The 19,485-nt window shown below is 39.1% G+C and overlaps 1 protein-coding gene across 1 annotated transcript in view; it reads right to left on the bottom strand.

Moving 5' to 3' along the window:
• The window catches only part of CEP112 (centrosomal protein 112), a gene marked incomplete at its 3' end in the record, with an annotated part of 157,642 nt that overhangs the window by 92,642 nt on the left and 45,515 nt on the right, over positions 1 to 19,485 (bottom strand). The window contains exons 18-19 of the mRNA XM_080629631.1: positions 6,407 to 6,542; positions 3,205 to 3,312 (exon numbers count right to left, since the gene is read on the bottom strand). Coding sequence (XP_080485757.1) covers positions 3,205 to 3,312; positions 6,407 to 6,542 — 244 coding nt within the window. The remainder of the gene's footprint in view (positions 1 to 3,204; positions 3,313 to 6,406; positions 6,543 to 19,485) is intronic.

The following is a 19,485-nucleotide window of genomic DNA, read 5'->3' as shown; positions in this document are numbered from 1 at the left end:
AAAGTACGACATTTCCCAGCACTACCTCAGACACTTGTCCTTGCTGTCGGCAGGTAAGATTACAGACATGCTTTCTTCTCTTTCAACCAGCTGATTCTGCACTTCTTTACTTCTCCTTCTTTAATACAAAAGGCATATTTAAGCTCAACCAGACCTCTGCCTTGCTCCCAACTTAAAAGCGTAGACTATTTTCTCATCTTTAACGTGATTTCAAAGTGATTTTGTTAAATACCCAGTGAAATGTTTCTGAAGGTGTCCCGTTTCTTGATAAAAATAGGGCAAGACAACTCTAATTATTCCTTCACAAGTTTTACAGAAGTCGGAACCCAACAATAAATGTCTCACAAAAGGATTTCCTGAGATAGCTGAAGAATCTCCCCCGTCTATCACGTATCAGCTTTCCACTTTGCCATGGCAGCATGAAGAATTATTGTTTTAAAATGGAATAAACAGTTAAAGATGAACCAAAACAAAAGGCTTATTTATACATTCAGCTTGGCATCTATCTCGGGAATGATGTCCATACCTCAGCAAAGTAACACCATCCTGCTATCACAGTAAGTCATCAAGTGTTTTGTAGTGCATTTTACCCGCTGGGAAAATGAACTTTCATAGACTTTGTCTTTCTTGCTCATCTCGTATCGCAATTTTTTCACACTCTGTCATAGCTCTTCAGCAACTATTCATAGCAAAAAAGTGGGTGCAATAGTGGTGTATTACTGTAGTTTTTTATTGAAAAACAGGCAGCCTAATGCCATTTAAACATCAAGATTTCCAAAAGCTCACTGACATCCATAAATCTACTGTGATACGTCCCCGAGCGAAGCCCTGTTCCACTACGAGCTCCCACCAGTACCATAAGAGATGTGCTTTCAAAAGTGCCCAACTGATGTGGATGTGGGAAAACTGAGCAAATTCATTCACTTTTCAGTCAAATTTGCTTGTCTAAAACCCATTACTTTAAAGTTTGGGCATGTGTTCTTGCAAACATGTGGGCTTGTGGAAAAGGATTTCAGCAGAAACACTTCCCAGGTATTTTGAGCCAAACTGAGGATGCAATTAAAAAGTAGGCAAAAAAAAAAAGGAAAAAAGAAAAAAAAGGGAGGGGGTGCAACAAACCAAACAGGGTTTTTTCCTGTGCTGACGGTGCCATAAAGCCCCACTACAGCTACTGCAACCATTTCAAAGGCAGGAAAGGCTGAGGCCTTCGCTGTGGTGTCCACTGGCTTTGAAGTGCCGAGAGCAGCTGCTCCCAGCAGATAGGAACTGTGGTGCTGCTGGAGTTATTTTTTTTCCCTTCAAAACATACTTTCAAATCTAGCAGCTGCGAGAAGAACAAAGTTGAGCTAAAGGATATTTAAAGAAGAAAAAAGCCACCGGTCTCTCTCTAAGAGTGTTCTCAGTGGATACTTCAAAAGGAAGTGGCACTGAATCAGATGAAGCTGGAACCAGGAGTGACAACGTGACAGCTGAAACCAAGTAGTGCGAGATCCTCAATCTCTGCTTCGCTTTACGAACAGATTCCGATGCGTTTGAAATGTTGACAAAATATTGACTGCCATGGTTTGTATGGCCTTTTTCCTAATTATTTTACCAGGAAAATAGATAAAACATACATATATCAATATATATTGTTCTAAATATCAGATGAAGATCAACGGCGGGGGGGGTTGGAACTAGATGATCTTAAGGTCCTTTCCAACCCTAACTATTCTGTGATTATGGATATATATCAGTATGCCTCATCTGCAGGCAGAGCAATCTTTCAGCCCCATAACCAACAGTCAATGTCCACACTGGTATTATCTCTGAAATCAGCATTCAAGGAAAGTCCTGTGAAGCAGAGGCAACCATTCATATGATGCAGCTCTCAAGTTCCCACACTTTCAAGATGCTTCTCAGATTGGTAACACATTAGTTAATTTGGTTCTTCATTACCAACTTGATTTAATTTACAGGCAACTGAATTGTTCAGTATGCTGTGAGTGCCACTTCTGCCACTCACCACACCAACCTACACAAAATATATCTGAAGGTCAATTTTCCTTTCCTTTGTGTGTCAATTCCATTTGATAATTAGATTCAGGTACTCGAAGCAGAACATCTCAAAGCAATTACTACATTTCTCAGGTAGCTAAAGTATTCTTTGTTTTGGTTGGGTGTATATTGCAGAACTGGATGTCTGCTGGAGCCCTGCTGAAATGTACCACCAGTTCCAACTTACTGCTCTATTTAAACAGTTTAAATCAGCCTACTCCTCCCCAAGAAACAACCAAAGAAAAATGCAGTAAAACAAGGCAAGGAAAAGTTTGCTTTAAAAATGGTTTAGAAGTTCCGAAGCATAAATAGAGACTGATACAGAGAAACAGAAGTTGGAACTACTGAAAGGAAATATTAAGAGCGGAAGAACTGAGCTCATACCGCTTTGTAGGTGGGCTGAAGGAGCTTTGTGCTGCAGAAATGACAATACAAAAAGAACCTGGCGGAAATGTAAGTCCACACAAAAACATTGATAAGAGAACTTTAAGCTTAAGACTGAACATATCACTGCTATAAATTACAAATTCAATCCTTTAACAGGCGTTACTCAAACTGATGTCACGCCAGTTCCATGATCAAGTACCCTCCTTATGCAAGTGTTTGATGGGCTGTTCCAGCTGCATAGCACCCAAGCCTGTATCACACAATAATTTGTCTACTTCTCTTTCTGTTTTTCCATTTCCACTTCACAACAGTACTGAATTCAACTGTCTTGCCTCCACCCAAATGTTTCCTGAATATTTCCCAACCCTGAAATTATGTTATAATAAAGAAAACTCACTATCAGTGGGCCAAAACAAGCATTCGTATGAACACTTCCCATGTTAAAAGATGATAAAAAGAATAAAACACTGTTTCTTGACAAGAAGTAAAACAGATAAAGCATTAAATAATTTCGTCTGGTCACTATGAAAATAGGTGTTGCCACCTGTAAGCCTGGGAAACGATTTGAAAGAGGCAGAGGTACACAGGATCACAACAGGGAAACAAAAATATTTTCTATGTAGACTTCTCCCCTTCCATTCCCCATCACATGAACTGTGCCCACTACAAATTGTGTCTTTATACAAAGCACAGCAATGCGCAGCAAGAACAGGATCTAACCTACATCTGTGTGAGAAGGTGCCCCTCCTCCCCTCCACCTGAAGGAGGAAACCGACTGACCTGTTGCTCGTATCTCTGCTTGAGCTCCTCCAATTGCCAGGAGAATTCTTTGGATTGCTTTTCCCGAAGCGATTTTGATCTGCTTAGATCTGCTTCAACCTTTTCCATCTACATGGTAAAAGAAAGGGAATATTTAATTTTTTGTTTTAAAAAGGCATAGCTTGAAACGTTTTGATGTTTCTACAGTTGTTCGCAGACCATCAAAGCAGTATATAACTTGCTGAGAATGATAATGACACTATTTGTGAGTAGTGGAAATGAATATTCAGTTACTACAGGGTTATTAGTTATTTAGGGACACAGTGACCACCTATACAATGCCACTCCCTGATTATAAAATACTGGCTCTGTTTTTCACTCAACAGTGGGGAACATCCCATCAAAATTAAGTGAATGTTTTTTCTAGTCATATTTAAGACTCAAATGTATTTCACTCAAAAATACATTGCCTGTGGAAATTCAAGGCAAATCATATGTGAGTCAGTGAACAAACTCCACATTTAAAGTAAGTTTACATTAAATCAGTAAAATAACTTAAAAGAGAATTATTTGGCTGCAAATAAAGTTCTCTGAAGATAGTCATCGCCTGTGAATAATGAGTCCCACCGATTCCAGCACACAGCATCAAGGAAGCAATTTCATAACTCAATTAACAAAGGCTTTTGTATCAAAAGCACAACTATAGATGCACATCAGGCATGGTTCCAGAGGAAAATACATATATCTATATATAAATATATATATGCACACAGAAGGTACTATGCTGTCGTGCATACTCATCAATGACTTTTAGATCAAGGTCCTAAGGCAAGCAGCAAATAACCCATCTCCCTAAAAATGGGAGCGAAGGGGTGTAGCTGTCAGGAGGACCAGTGCAGCCACAAGTCCATCTGCTGTACCAAAAGAATAAAAGCCCAAATTCCTGAACCATGAGCCAAAAGCCTGTTTGGCCTAAGGGAGTGCTCAGTCTTCCACAGATGTGTTTGCCAATCGGCCTGGACATCACTTCCAAGCCAGGGAAAGAGAAGAAAAGGCAGTACTTGGAACAGGAAAAGCATTATATTGGAAAACACTGCAGCAAGAGAAAGCTACAGGACAAGGAATAGTTGGCCAGATAGAAAGCTGAAAAATAGAACAGAAAGGAACAAGTTATCCTTCCAGTAGCTCCCGAACCTCACTGCTACTATGTACTAATAAGAAAAGGGACTTCAATGAACATTTTATGACTTATTTCTTCTGCACCCAAACTTACTCAAACTGCATGGCCATGGCCATATTTTACTGAGATCAATAAAGAAAGAAATCCAGGAAATACTAGACCTAAAGTCCCATGACACAGTCATTGCCTTTCTTTTGTCTAATTATTACTAGAAAAAAAAGCACATTTTGGAGTTTATAATGTACCACTCACCTATCAATGGGCATCAAGTGACTCGTAATAATTTCAGCTTGACAAAATAGGAAGCAGATGGCAAAAAAAATACCAGAGCTAAACTAATGAATCAAATATCGATTACGAGAACTGAAAATGCCAGGCCCCATCCTTCTTATCTCCGTTATTAACTTTACCACACGCCAAAACATTGTTTTAGAGGCCCAGTATTTCTAGAGTAGTTAAAAGCAGTGTTGCTATAGCTACCACAGCTTCTGCATTATGAGTAATACATTGCACCTAACAAAAAAAAGAAAACAGAATTTGCCACTACATTACAGTCTAATGGATGATTTATCTAAACAGGATGTGTGTGCAGAAGAATGAGAAAGGACAAAGCTATGAAGACAGCTTCAGCAGTGTTTCTTTGATGTACTTCCTTGAACCTCAGTTCCTGTAGAACAGAACTGCTCAATCATACAACATCATTGACTGCTTCTAGATTTTAGCATTCAAGCAGGGAGAGAATAAAGCCCTGGCTGATTCATGTAGCACAAGAAAATTTGCTTTCAAAACTTCCCAGAACACAGCAATATTCTAAAAGAAATTTGCACTCATTTTTAAATAAGAATTGACTTCAAGTTTTCCAAATTCTTTTGCACATCTTTGTGGTTTGGACTGGTTTTATTGGCTGGCCCTTTTTTAAAGTGAATAAACTATTATTAGTCTTTCTAAAATTAGACTATATCTCTTTCGGAGCAGAAGAAAGACATTATTTTAAGTCATCGTAAAGAACTTGGAGGAGAGTCTCAGCACAGAAAATGTCAGATGAGAACTGTAGGATTTGTTGAGTTGCCCATGGATCTAGTCTGCAGAACAAACCTCGGGTTTATAAATTTGTTCTTGCTTGTTTTTTATTTCCAAATGCTATTACTTGCTGTCTGCACAGATCTTAAAAATATTAGCAATGTCTCATTCAATGTCTCACTTCTGTTGAAGATTTTCAGGAAGAAAAAACTTCATGAGAACGAGAATTGTTAAATTATAAGCCAACATCGTTAGAAATCCATTACAGCATCAGACTCCAGCATCCTACTGTCAACAGTGAGGTTTGGTTGCTATAGGTGAGATTGGAGAACTGAGTACATGGTCAGGAAGAGTTACAAGGTTGAGTTATGCACTGAGATTTTGATCATCTGAGTAAGCTCAGGGAATATTCCCTTCTTTTCCCTTCTTTTTGATCACCTGTGGCTTCTTCTTTATTTCACTCATTGCGCTGCATTTGCAATATCCCAGGAACAACAGTTTAACAATTATTATTCCATCAGTAACTTAAAACACTAAAATCTTTATATAGAAATTCCTGCTACTAATTCTCAGGACCAGAAAATTGGATTTTTCTGCCCTGTGCACAGGACTGCCAGCAGCCACAATGGCTCTGCCCCTGTTTAGGCTCAAACTGATTACAAGAGCTCATTAACGGAAGACAGAGTCCTTCCAAAAAGAGTAGGAAGAGACACGCATTTAAGTGGAAAATTACAACGGTTGTTCCATAGGGGTGTATAAACTAACACTTTATACTCTCACTCCTGAAAAATCCCTAATCAGTATCATAACCGCAGCTATCTTTATAACAATGACAATTCTGGCTTTGTTAGAAAGATGAAACATCCGCTAACATCCCTTTCTGACTTGCTAGCAAAGACACTACATTGTGAAAGATTTTGATGTCGCACTCTCAAGTGAAGCATGTTTCTGGCATTATAAGATCAGAATATGCTATCCTACTGAGACAGAGTTTCAGAAAGGCTGGCATTGTGACCTCCTCACCTGCTGTTTCATTTCAGCATAGACTTTTTCTGACTTCAGCTCCACCTGCCGCTTAAACTCCTCCAGGGCAGCATCTGCCTGCTGGGCCTGCAGCCTCTGTACCTCTGTCACCCGAGTCAGCTGCTCCTCCTTCTCCCTAGAAAGTCACAGAAAATTTTCAGAGTTCAAGTATCAAATAAAAGAACAAGTGTGCGAGTGTAAAAGAGAGGCCTTTAACCCGATCAGTTTAAAATAGTATTCAGATTTCAATTTCCTGTCCCAGCTTCTGCCAAACTTCCCTTTGCAAGACTTTGAAGAAGGGAATAGAAGGCTGGAGTTATTTTCGCTTTCTCTGATTGAATTTCGCACACCTAAACACCGCGTTTGGGGCTTACGACAATACCTCCAGCTTCAAAGCCTGCGTTGACTTGAATGGTTCAGTGCCCGCTGGATAACCCCCTTTTTTAAGCTCACCTTTAAAAGTGCATTGCCCCCCCCCATTTAAATTAATTCCTTTTAGCATTATCATCATTTCCCATTAAAAACAAGCACAAAATTATCCCAGTGCCATCTTTGCTCAGACAAGATGGGGGATTATTCACTGCTTGACGTATATCAAAATGCTAAGCAGGGTAACGTGCGACATATGGTACCTTCTTAATCTATTAGAAACTCATAATGCTGTAATGCCTATTCAGCCTTTAAAGTAATGACAGATGTTAAATCTTTATGCAATGATATTTCATATTAACAGCCTATACTATCTGACATATTAGACTTGAGACATCAGTTTGGGTTTCTTAAGACATCCAGTTTATCAATAGTAATGCATGTATAACATTTTATGTACATGCACATAGATATCTACAACACCTATAGAGACATATATATACATACATCTGAAATACAGACACAATCACCACATCGGGACATCACAGACAAAAATCCTGATAGCCTGTAAATACTTAAGGAATCCCATTGTGATTCCTCACATAGAAAACAATCAGGCAGCAATATTAACTTTCTATCACACGTTTCTATGTAGGTCAGTGAAGTTGCCTGACTGAGTCAAAACACAGGGGAACCCAATGGTGGTATCCATGGACAATGCTGGTTTGGTACAGAAGACACACGCAAGCAGACCTGTGGTTGACATTTCCATTTTACAGGCAGAGGAAGTACCTCATGCTGAATTTCCCATTTTGACTGAAATTATTTCCATATAAAACAAAGAATCTGACACACAAGAGATGGAAAAGACCTGTTAATTCATCTAGTCTGTCACCTTGCCAGCACTGAACTAGCTATTTCAGCACCGAGCAAGCCTTTTATAAAGGTCAGGAAGCTGCCAAGCCCAAAGTTACAGCATTCACATCCTCTTCTGTGGTTTTCATACTAGACTTGGACAATGGGACAAAGAACATAATCCTCCATCTTCACAAGGCATCTGCTTGCAGTGTAGGAAAGCAGGGCAATTCTGTTAGCAAAGAGATCAAAGAGATGCCACAAGCCCTGAGTAAGGATATTACTGTTTAGTTTTAGAGCTTTTTCATCATGTGTACTTGAAAAAAATACTTGATTTTGGTACCTTACTCACAGCTGACGGAATAACCGAGATAGGAGCAGACTGCTGTTTTCCTTATAGAAAAAGGGAAATACCTTTCTTACTCAGCAGAAACTGGGGCAAAACAGAACAAAATCCTGCACCACATTTTTGGTGATAATTGTTCCGGGGTTTGGGGTTTGTATTCATAGAACACCATGAACAAATTTTCTTCAAATGTGGCATCCATCACTCCTATACAGAAATGCTTTACTTCTACTGCCTCAGCAATGCTATTTTCTAAACTCCGTTGAGGGGGAAGCATATCTGTACATTAATTTACCATATTCCCCACTCATTTACGAGCCAGTAAAAATTACACAGCAAAAATCCAACACCACTAAAATCAACATTTTTTTTCCCCCCATCTAAATTCAACTGGATAAAAGACCATTTAGGGTTTAAATTTCTACTATAAAGTCCCTGAAAGATCAAAATTGCACATATAAAAATCCTTAGACATTTCTCAGCATGGGCACACCAACAATGCCTCCAGAGCTAAAAATGAGATGAACTATTTGGTGAGTTAGTTATGCAGCAGCTCCAGCTGCAAAGGTGTCTGGCCCAATTATCTCCCTGAAACCCATGTACCTGGGAGCTGCTGAACACAGACATGTTTAGGTTTGATACTGAATTACACCGAGCACATCATTCCCATCTCCAACAAAATCTACCACAGGAAAGAATACAGAAACTGGTTCAGCTTCTTATAAGACCTATGTACAGCTCAACATCCTGAAAGAGAAGATGGGATCAGGTTCACCTGCGGAGCACTGTCCACACATGTTACCTTGGAGGGAACACAGAGAGGGGAAAACTTCAGCCTCTCCTCTCCAACATCCTTAATTCAGTTATGGGCAACAGGCAACAAATCTCCCTCCCCACAAACTACAGCTAATCCTTCCAACTCCACACTGGAAACAAAACCTAAAACCTGAAGCTTGTTCAAGAATATCCACGCTGGTGTCAAGAGACCTTGGAACAACATGTTTGGTTGAGTCAGATGGAAATGCAACAAATCTAAATGTAAAAGGACAATCTGTCAGTCCTCATGCTGTTAGGGAGCCTCCGAATTTATGCATCTTCTTCCTTAGGAACACATTTTTATTTGGAAATATTATGATGCAAACCTTTAGGAATCTGGTTTTATGCACCTTCCTTTAAGGACTTAATCCCATGAATAAATGCAACATCTCATTATAACCAGGAATAAAACTTCACTTTTTAAGGATGTGGGAGCTCTACTTTCTGTGCAGTCAAGATTTGTACAGAAGCTTAGAAACCATGTACAACAATGGACCCCAGCTCACAAACGTAAGAAAAGCTTTACTTTTTTTCCCCAAGACACTCAGCAATGTGCCTTGCATGAAGCACTAAAATATTCACTTTGAAGATTATTTTTTTTCAGTTGGACTAGTTGTGGGGCTGAATACAATACAATTACATCACTCAAATCCCCTCAAGCTGAGCCGGCTTGAATATAAAAATAGGGTGAATTTACTCTTTGGCCCCAATTTAAAAAGCAGCAAATTCCCTTTGTTTCAGTGTATAAAGGATATGGCAACAGAATGAGCAATCTTACACAGCACAAACCATTGCAGTGGAAGTTGGCTGTGAAGTCCAGAATTGCAATTTCAGAGAGCACCACTCTGAAGTGTACTGATAAATGGAAAATATAAACATCTTACATACTTCCTCTTCATGCTTAATCATAAATATTTTCCTTGCTTCATAAAATGTCTTCCAAGAGATAACAACTAAACACAGTAAGACATTACAGCACTGCGAGTCAAGTTAATGAAATGCAGGGCAGCGCAGTGATTTACAGGAGAGGTTAAACAAACTCAAGATGTCGCAGCAAATGTAGTATGAACCAGCATTGCTACTCACAGGGTTCTCACTGCTCCCACTATGAAAGCAAGGGTTCACCAACACAAGAGCAGGGGATGCACCTGCCTTGGTCTCAGTCTCTTTCAACAAGTTAAAACACTTTAGGTTGCACGGAAGCACACACATGCATAAAACGTGTACCTCCGCGAGCTACATGTGGCCAACTTCTGTGGACAGAGTTCCACATCCCATTAGCAAATGCACACTCCAGCTCCCTGTGTGTAGTTTAAAGAGCTTTTGACTGATATTAAAAACAACTAATTGTGAAACTCCTGAGGTTTCCTTGTACAAATCATACCAGGCTTTAACTCATGAATATGTAAATTCTTTGCCAGGTTTTCCAGTGCTGCTGGCAGCAGTGAAAGCCCACTCATGTCCAAGCAGACTGTTGTTTGTATTGCAGCACAAAAGCAAAGCTTTTCTGGTGAGGATAAGGATAATTTCTAAGGTAAGGATACATTTTGCCACTGAAGAAGCTTCTGGAACTTGTGTTCTGATGGACACTACATGAGCAAGAGGATTCAGCTCTCATTCGTCACAGGTTAGGATGACTCTGGGTTTATCCCTGTAGATAACAATTAATCTTGCTCTATAAGGTTGAATTATAGGCAAAGAAATGGCTGAGCCTTCAGCCTCACTGATGAAGTGGAGATCTCCAAACAGTGATCTGCTTCGAAAGGCCAGGCTCCCCTGCAGAGTACCCTGATGATCCCGCATTACGTATATGCAGTGATCCTATGCATTTAGATTTGCTGCAGTAACATACGCCTTTGCCCATTCCCTCCTCTCCTTTCCACATATTAATATTCCTGAGGGAAAATTGCTCACTACCCACCAAACTGCAAACTATTCACTTGCTGGGAGGCAGCTGAAGGAGAATCTTGCTTCATTTGTTGACACAAGAAATGAAAAATTGGCTTTTTTACTAATCTATGTTGAAACAAAATCAGTTATCACCATTAATGTAGTCCACTTAGATTTAAAAGAACACAAAACTATATAGGCATGTGTTCCCAAGGGAGAATACAACTTGATATACAACATCATATGCAGCAATTTGAGTAGCTAAAAACACAACCTTCATCCAAACATACACACTCTTCTGATGCAAAAGCAAAATGGTGACAGTTAAGGAACAGCTTCACATGTAAATTACATATTGTGCCTAAACGTACCCATCTTAGCTGTGGTTAGAGTATCTTACTACAGAAGCAGTTATTGCCAGCAAGCAATGAGGAACAACGAGGGCTCTCCTAAAACACAAGCACCCAAACATATGGAATATGTGCACAACGCTTCTTTTTGGTGTGGAGAGGAAGAAAGACAGTGTGAAGTCATTCAAGCGGAATGATAACTAAACCAAAGCCAGATCAAAGGAACGAAGAAGAAAGACTGAAATGTGAAGCTGAAATATTTATTGCCTTCAAAACATCAGCCCTATCCTGGTTGGGCCTTTAATATTTCAAAGTTGTTAGAAAGCATTCTAACTTGTTTCATCATTTCAAAGAAATAAAGGCAAATACATGAAGTAGAGAACAATTTTATCCTTCATACCCTGATTTTAAGTATAAGATGAGCTCGTCTCTATGGGAAAAAACACAAATCCACAGTTTACAGTTTGCATAATTTGACATCAAAAAGCTGGTCTGCATTCTTTCCAGTAAGGTATAATGATATTTACAATGCAATTATTAAACTATATACTTATGTTTGAAATAAATCATGAGATAACATTAATGAAACCACTACCTAAAGCCGTTAATGAATATAGAGTAAATAATATTCCACGTGTGTAGTTTCACACTTCTGTGAAGTAAGAAGAATAATGCACTGCATTCAAAATTAATGGCTGGCAAATTAACTAGACATTGGTTAAACACACTAATAATTATTATAACTATTTCTCATTATAATAATGACAGGGTACTGCTGTGCTAGGTGCTATGCAAACAGAATAAAACCAGCAACTGCAAAATGATGAATGAGATGTGGGTTAAAAGCCTGGGCGAGTGATGTAAATGTGGCTGGAAAGGAAAACGTTATGATTTTGCTCAGTGCTGCAGAAACTGTCTCCAAGATTTAGATATACCACATATATGAAAGGCCACAGAGACTCAGTTATCAAGAGAGGAGGATTAGAACAGAGATTAATAGTCATGGCTTTCACATGATGAGAAGAGCTAAATCACAACAAGGAGAACATGGGGGGAGAGAGACGATGGCTCAGAAAGAAGGCGGCAAGATGGTAATTAAAAGGTGGATCAGAAAGTCAGCAGCACATTTACTGAGTAGATTCATGTGCAAAGAAAGAAAAGACAGGGATCAGAGAGCAGTGCCCTGGCACAGAAAGCTGGAGGGCAACTAAAATAAACCATCCGAAGCATGAACTATGGGAGATATCACCAGGCAGAAGAGAGCCAGGCAAAAAGAATCACTTCACACTAACAAAAACCAGCCCAAGATGACTGACAGAGCCAACAGCAGCTGCAAATCAAAGAGGATGAAATAAGACTAGTAAGATTGTTAAGGAGGTACAAGGCTACAGTCTTCATTCTGTCAATCTATCTATTTAAGGTAACTATTTTTATGGCTAAAATAATTGTACTGTTATAGTTCAGGATTCAGAATAATAATATCTAAATTGTAATGGACAATATAGTAACTCAGTGCTGAGGAATGATGCATAACTACTGAGCTTACCACCTCTTTCAAGGAGGCTGGCATGGTCTTGAAATATACTGCACTGAAGCGAAAAGATACTGTAATGTGAAAGGGAAGCCTTTTGGAGCAATGAGGGAACAATTCCGATTAACTGAAGCCCCTAACTACATTAATTATTAGGATAGAAATTTACAGCAGTTAACCTAAGTTTTACAGCATGATACACTGCTGCTGTTCATCTCACAAGGCAGTACTTTTCATTTCATGCAGCTATACATTCCATCGAACCATTTTACTACTTGCTATCATTAAGAAGATGTCAAATGACATCTCTATAACCATCTTGAGGGACTTAACGATCCCATAGACATGGATTAAAAAATCAACTGTTACTTTTCTTGGTACCGCTGGGGCTTTCCTTTGAATACATATTTCATTATTGCCAGGAGGTCTCCAGAGAAACTGGTGAAAGAAAATGAAAGGCTGTAAATAGTTAATAGAACACTTTATTTGTTCTTTTAAGTGAGACTATTAAATAAAGCTACCGCATTTTTCGGTCCTCTGTTCATGCTTTACGTCGTGCCCCCTGGAGCGAGGGTTATGTCAGCATGGTCACCACTGCTCAAGGAATGTTTACAATATGCTGGAAACTTTGACTGGTTTTGCCCTAAAAGGTTTCAGATGCTGGAGCTGAGCACCAAGTGGAGAGCAGCTGGGTGTTTTTCCACTGATTCTTACAGGAGGGAGAAAGAAAACCCAACCAAAACCACACAACCCTGCTTTAAAGAGTAAAACTACATCCAAATTCCTCAGCCACTTAACGTTACCCCTGGTTTCAAATCACAAAGTTTGCCTTCTTCATCGTGCTGCAACTGTTCTAATGAGACAACACTGAACGTTTCACTGAAAGAGAAGGATGAACGCAATGAATATGAGCATAAGCTCTTAACAGTGTTCTTTATTGCAACATTTGGAATTAAAGACAATGCCTTCTCATATTTCTTTAAGTATTTCCGGCTTTAAATAGTAATAGCTTTTCCATTCCTACAAGATCTCCTCCACACACAAATACTTCATTTCCAAGGAAAAATGGAATTAACTACAGGAAAAAACAGCTCCGCTTGGGCAATTATCCTAAAAATATTAACAACAGCAATTCTTCAGAATCCGGATGCAGCTTCGAGGAACAAGGAAGGAAAAATGACATTAATAAATTAGCTTGTGGTTCAAGCTATGACTCCATTTAGTTATTTATTGTTGTATTGATGATCATCACGCAGTTGTATTTTTCACTGTGCACTGCCTTTATGACATATGCCACTACAAGAAGTCAATACGATACAATCCATGCAACAGGATTCTGAAGAAGCAGCTGTTTAAAAATAAAGCTCTCAAAGGGTTTGGTATAACCAAATACCCAGGTGCACTGTAAATCTCAGGGCTTCAAAAATACAACTTCTGTGTATTCTGAAAAGTCCAAATTTCACCTTATTAAAAATGTTGGGATCCAACAATTATGCAGCTCTAAACTGCAAAACAAAATGAAGTTTTATTCATTCTACTTATTCTATCTCCTTCTGCCATCTATCTTCACACTTTATCCTTGCCTTCATCTGTTTCCATCTTTATTAGCTCAGAAGCATCATATGCACCATTTATTTCTCTCGAATTCACATACCTTCACTTGTTTTAAATTGCCCCTTTTATGTTCTAAACCTCCCGTGGTGCAACTTGAGATCGCTTCCTATTGTCCTCTCACTTGTTAGTTGGGAGAAGATACAGACCCCCTCCCTGGCTCCATCCTCCTGTCAGGCAGTTGTAGGGAGCGACAAGGTCCCCCCTGAGCCTTCTCTTCTCCAGACTGAACCCCCCAGGTCCCTCAGCCCTTCCCCATCACACTGTGCTCCAGGCCCTGCACCAGCTCCGGTGCCCTTCTCTGGCCCCGCTCCAGCATCTCAATGTTTCTCTTATAGTGAGGGGCCCAGAGCTGAACACAGGATTCGAGGTGCGGCCTCACCAGTGCTGTGAAAGCTGTATTTTTAGGAACTGCTGTAGAAATACCAATCTGGTACTAGACAGGAGCAGCTTTGCTGGTTTCTGGGAAGTTTCACCCCTCTTCCTTCCCCAGAAGAGTTTGAAACAAGTTCAGATGAGGAGCAATGGGAAAAAGAAGAGGTGCTGCCAGCTTCTTATGTAAACAAACAATTTTATTAAGTGACTTTCGATAAAGCAGCTGCTAAACATTTGCTCTGTCTCATCACCATTGGCAAAGGGCTCAGAGTTGGCTCCATGGGTAGGTTTAAAAGGCAAAGACTGAGAGGAAGAAGGCTGTGAAGTATTTAACTGTAGATAGTGCGCACACGCTCCTCGATGCTTCAGTGTTCCACTACAACATCTGCACCTGCAGATGTAGCATTTCATTTCATTTCTCCTAACATGGCTTTTTGAAAAGGTTTTTCCTTCAATCACACTACGGAATAGAGGTGTAAGAACTCAGGAGAGCTGTATTTCAGTAGCATACATGAATGAATACTTCATTACAACACATGCAAACCAAAAAGCATTAAATCAGATCCCATCGTTAATTCCCAGCATGTTAGAACCATCACAACCATTATCCTGAGCAACCAGCAGCAGCAGCAAGGTCTGCACTTCCCTGCAGGTGACAGATAAGAGCCTCAACTCTTACATATGGTTATAATTTAGTCCAAAATCTCCATCTCAAGATGGGCAAACTTTATACTTCTATGCAGTCATAAAGGTATTATGGACTCCAGAATGGAAGGGGCAAAACTAAACCACATTACAACTGAGGTGGTCTAAATACATGCTGTATTAACACTTCAAAACCTATTTATTTCTACAATCAAATCCTCCCCTCTTTACTGTTTCATCTCTGGTTTTTTATATATTATTACTAATAACATATAAATGGACTTCAAACTAACTGCTGTAAACCAAATGTTTCCTCCTGTACACCCGATACTCTCCCTGCTGTAGGTCAGGCTGGCAGCTATACCTCGAACACTGATGGTGTATATAAATGCTAATAATGTACACGGCCAGTCTGCTCTTTCTTGGGATCGTAAAAGAGATTTTTACCTCTGATCTTAAGCAACAATGTTCTAAGTCTCTCTGTTAATCAGCAAATAAAGGAGGCCAGCCTTAAAGTACACCCACTTCTGCTGCCTGCAAATAATGCCAGAGAAGTCTGATACTTCCATGGGAAGCTTTGGGATCATTGCTGTGAACACCATCCCAACATTAATTTATGGATGTTTAAATTGTGAATGTAATAGAGACTTAATCTCCAGGATACTTACTGAACATGTACTATCACTGGTGTTCCACAAAACTACTGCTATGTTTTCACAATGGCTAGAAGACTGTTCTCTGTGCCTTACAATGCTATTTTGGAACCCAAAGAAACAGTTAAAAAAGGAAAGGTATTATTCTCATGAAAACAGAACCTTCAATATGCCTTCAAACCATTCTATAGTCAGAGGGTTAGAGTTCATCTTCTATATTTTGAAGGCTAATAGCAACAAAGGTCAGCTTTTAATGCAACATCTGCTGAAGAGAGATATTTAATATTGTGATCAACATCAAACTGAATAAGGCATTAACAGCTCAGAACGTTTGCATCTTTTTATGACAACCAGTTAAATGCCACTTTTGCTTAGTAATCAAGACAGGTATTTACTAAAACCTGCTACTTTTAGACACAGCAGTTGTCTTGCTAGCCAGAGAATGGGCAAATCAGGTCTAAACTGAAGGGAGCTTACCCATTGAGACATTTTAAGCTTGATAGAATCGTTGCTAAGTTATAAACACTACAGTCTAACCTGATTTTTATTCTTAACACAATTCTTTATTGTCAAAAGCAGCCATTTGTCAGGTCTTTAGGAAAACTGCATAAATCTTCTGCCTGCAACACAACTATTGGGAACATTACTCAAGTTCGGATCAGGTAAGTAAAGTTGCTTCGAAGAAGATCACTGAAATGGAAACGAGTAAAAATCACTAAAGAGCCTTTAACATACATGTCCTTGCCTTATTTTTAAACCACATCAAGACCATACCTATTTCCAGTACCTTAAATATAGCCACAAGTCTCTAAGCGTCTACACTTCAATTCTTCCATAAAATGGGAAACATTTCCCTACAGCCCAGTAAATTGAGTTATGAAAAATCAGATATCAAAAATATGAGCAGAGGCAAAGTAAATATATTTAATAAATAGGTGTCCAAATTTCACAGAGCAAGACACAACAGATCACACCGAGAGCTACTCCGGGTACCAGTGGTGTATAACGTCAACTAGGGCTTTTCTTCCTCTTCCATGCAATTTCTTCAGCAACAAATGGGTACAGAGTTTCTTTCTCTTATTGTCTTTTCCTGTTGTATTCAACCCAGTCTGCACAATTACAATGAATCTCACACATTGTAATGCAACTACACCTCTTCATTTCCTACACCCCTAACTTAAAGTAGAAGAGAGAAGAACCACAGAGATGTAGCCTATTTGCAACCCACATTAAAACTCTCATTGCACATTTTATGCAACCAAACTAGAGGGATCAGAGAAACAACCTTCCCCCCCTCAAATAATTACACAGAAACTTTTTAGGAACACTTTGTTAGTACATAAATGCAGTTTAAATGACATTGTAGAAAAATCCTTGCAGCACTTCCAGTAACTTGTGCTATTAGGCACTGCCTATGACATAAATTTCCTGTTTAGTTGAGCAATGCATATCCATAAGTCACCCCCAACAGTCATGAGGATTAGAGCAGTTCTTTCACAAAAGATGTGTTTTTGACAGCTATTTCTACCATAAACTTCAGAAGAAGAAAAAAAACCCTTCCATAAACTCTGGAAACCACTATTCCGTATTGAAACTCTGGCAACACTGGGGGGTTTCTGAAGTGAAAGATACTTTCAGAAATAGGGATTTTACTATTCCACACAATGTCTCATATCACTTTCATTATGCATCTGTGTGGAGATGTTTGAAACTGCAACAGCACTGTTTGCTGTCACACCACTGGAAAATAATGATAATAACAAAAAAAAACCCCACTAAAATACCTGCCACTTCCCTTTCTATGTGCTTGCAGCTGACTGGCTGCTCAAGATAGAATCCTGTGGCCATTTCAGAATCAAAGTGCATTCAGATCAAAGTGGTTTATGAGAAATCACTGATGCACCTACTGGGTTCTGAGCTGCAATTCCACAAGGCATCATTTCTATTGAAGATGGGGAACCATATTTTCACCCACATCAAGGAAGAAAAGGTTGTTTTATTTTCACCCATGTCAAGGAAGACAAGGTTGTTTTCTAAAGGTTTACGGTGTCTGCCTCAGCTTGTAATTACTTAATTCCATTCCACAAACAGGGAAAGAAACAAGGCGAAACAAAGCATTTTCACATAAAACATTAGATCTTATGAATTCATATTCATAGCAAGAGATTGTTAAAGGACTAATTTTGTAGTAATGGGAAAAAAGAAGCCATAAGGAAGTCACCCATTTCTGACACAAAAATATCACTGCTTGTTATCTATTACATACATCCTACATAAGCATATATAAAATCTTAATATTGTCCAGAACTCTTGGTACTAAATTAATGACTTGGTTTCCAGAAAGTCTGCCTTGCACGATTAACAGCTCCCCTGTACTGGGCACATGAGCCTCTTCTTAAGTCCTGTGCACTGACAGCTCAGAACTGTACAGATGCAAGACCCCAGGGGTTCTGCACCAGAGTTGAAATGCAAAAGAACCAGCCAGCTGAATATGTGCTGGGCTTAGACTAGGGCACTACACCTCTATCAATACAGTATTCTTCATCTTCAGGAACGCGAATCCATCCTGATGATTCTGCCAACTTCTGTCTCCATCCAGACAAAAACACATTTTTTATCTATTCAAAAGCTATTTTTTATCTATTCAATTACAAAATAATTACTTATTAGCATTACTAATTCCAGCATTAATCTTAAAATTAACCCCAAATCACTGCTAGAAAAACAACCAAAAGAACAGTAATATAGATTCATTATTAACAAGTATCTCCAAAATTAAAACATTTGCCATTTTTAATTAGGAGAGTAATATATCACTTAATATCAGAAATCACTACAATATTTCCAACACCTTGAATCAGTAAAATAAAGTAAGCACAAGAGTGCCACAGGACATGGAAGCAGAGATGGGGAAGTACTCTACAATATGAGTAGAAGTAGCTCATATTAGAAGACACTTTGAAAACTGGGAATACACATTAATCACTTGCTGCAGGAACCATTCTAGACACAGCTTTAGCCCGTCACGAAGCCTCATCCCCAGTTTTGGCCAAAGGACCCACTCACACCAAGCACAAGGGCCAGCCTCTGCCAAGATCATCTTCATATGTGGTCCCTGAAGCATCCACCAGGAAACTGGGCTCTTGAAACTTGAGTCTTTCAAATCCTTACTCTAACCCATACATTAAACCTAAGCTTATTTACATCTCGGGAGTATCTGAAATGCATGTGGACTTCCTCCGCTGCCTACAACAGCTTCTCAGTGCAGTGCTGGTGATTAAAACTAAGTTCAAATCCACAGCGCACTAACCCGCTTCACAACTACTTGACTGGTGAGGAGTAGAGAACCATGTTCACTCTGCACTGAGAGCACCCACATAAGGAATAAATTCTGAGCAGCCAATGACTGTAAAGTCAGACTTATTGTATTAACTTAAGTGCAAACTGACATGTTATTTGAAAGATGTGGAAGGTAATTTATGTGACTATTATCAACGAATCAGACATTAAAATACTGAAAGATTAAGTTCAGCTGATAACGATTCAATTTCCCTAAAATTATAAACAATTGTCAGTGTAAAGAATTTACAGATTAAAAGGTAGAGATTTTATTAATGTCTGCAGTGATTTAAGATTGT

This window comes from Psittacula echo (genome assembly GCF_963264785.1).
Source record: "Psittacula echo genome assembly, chromosome: 14".
In the NCBI taxonomy this organism is placed as follows: Eukaryota; Metazoa; Chordata; class Aves; order Psittaciformes; family Psittacidae; genus Psittacula; species Psittacula echo.
Note: the sequence above shows the minus strand (reverse complement) of the source record. Positions and strands in the feature narration are given on the sequence as shown.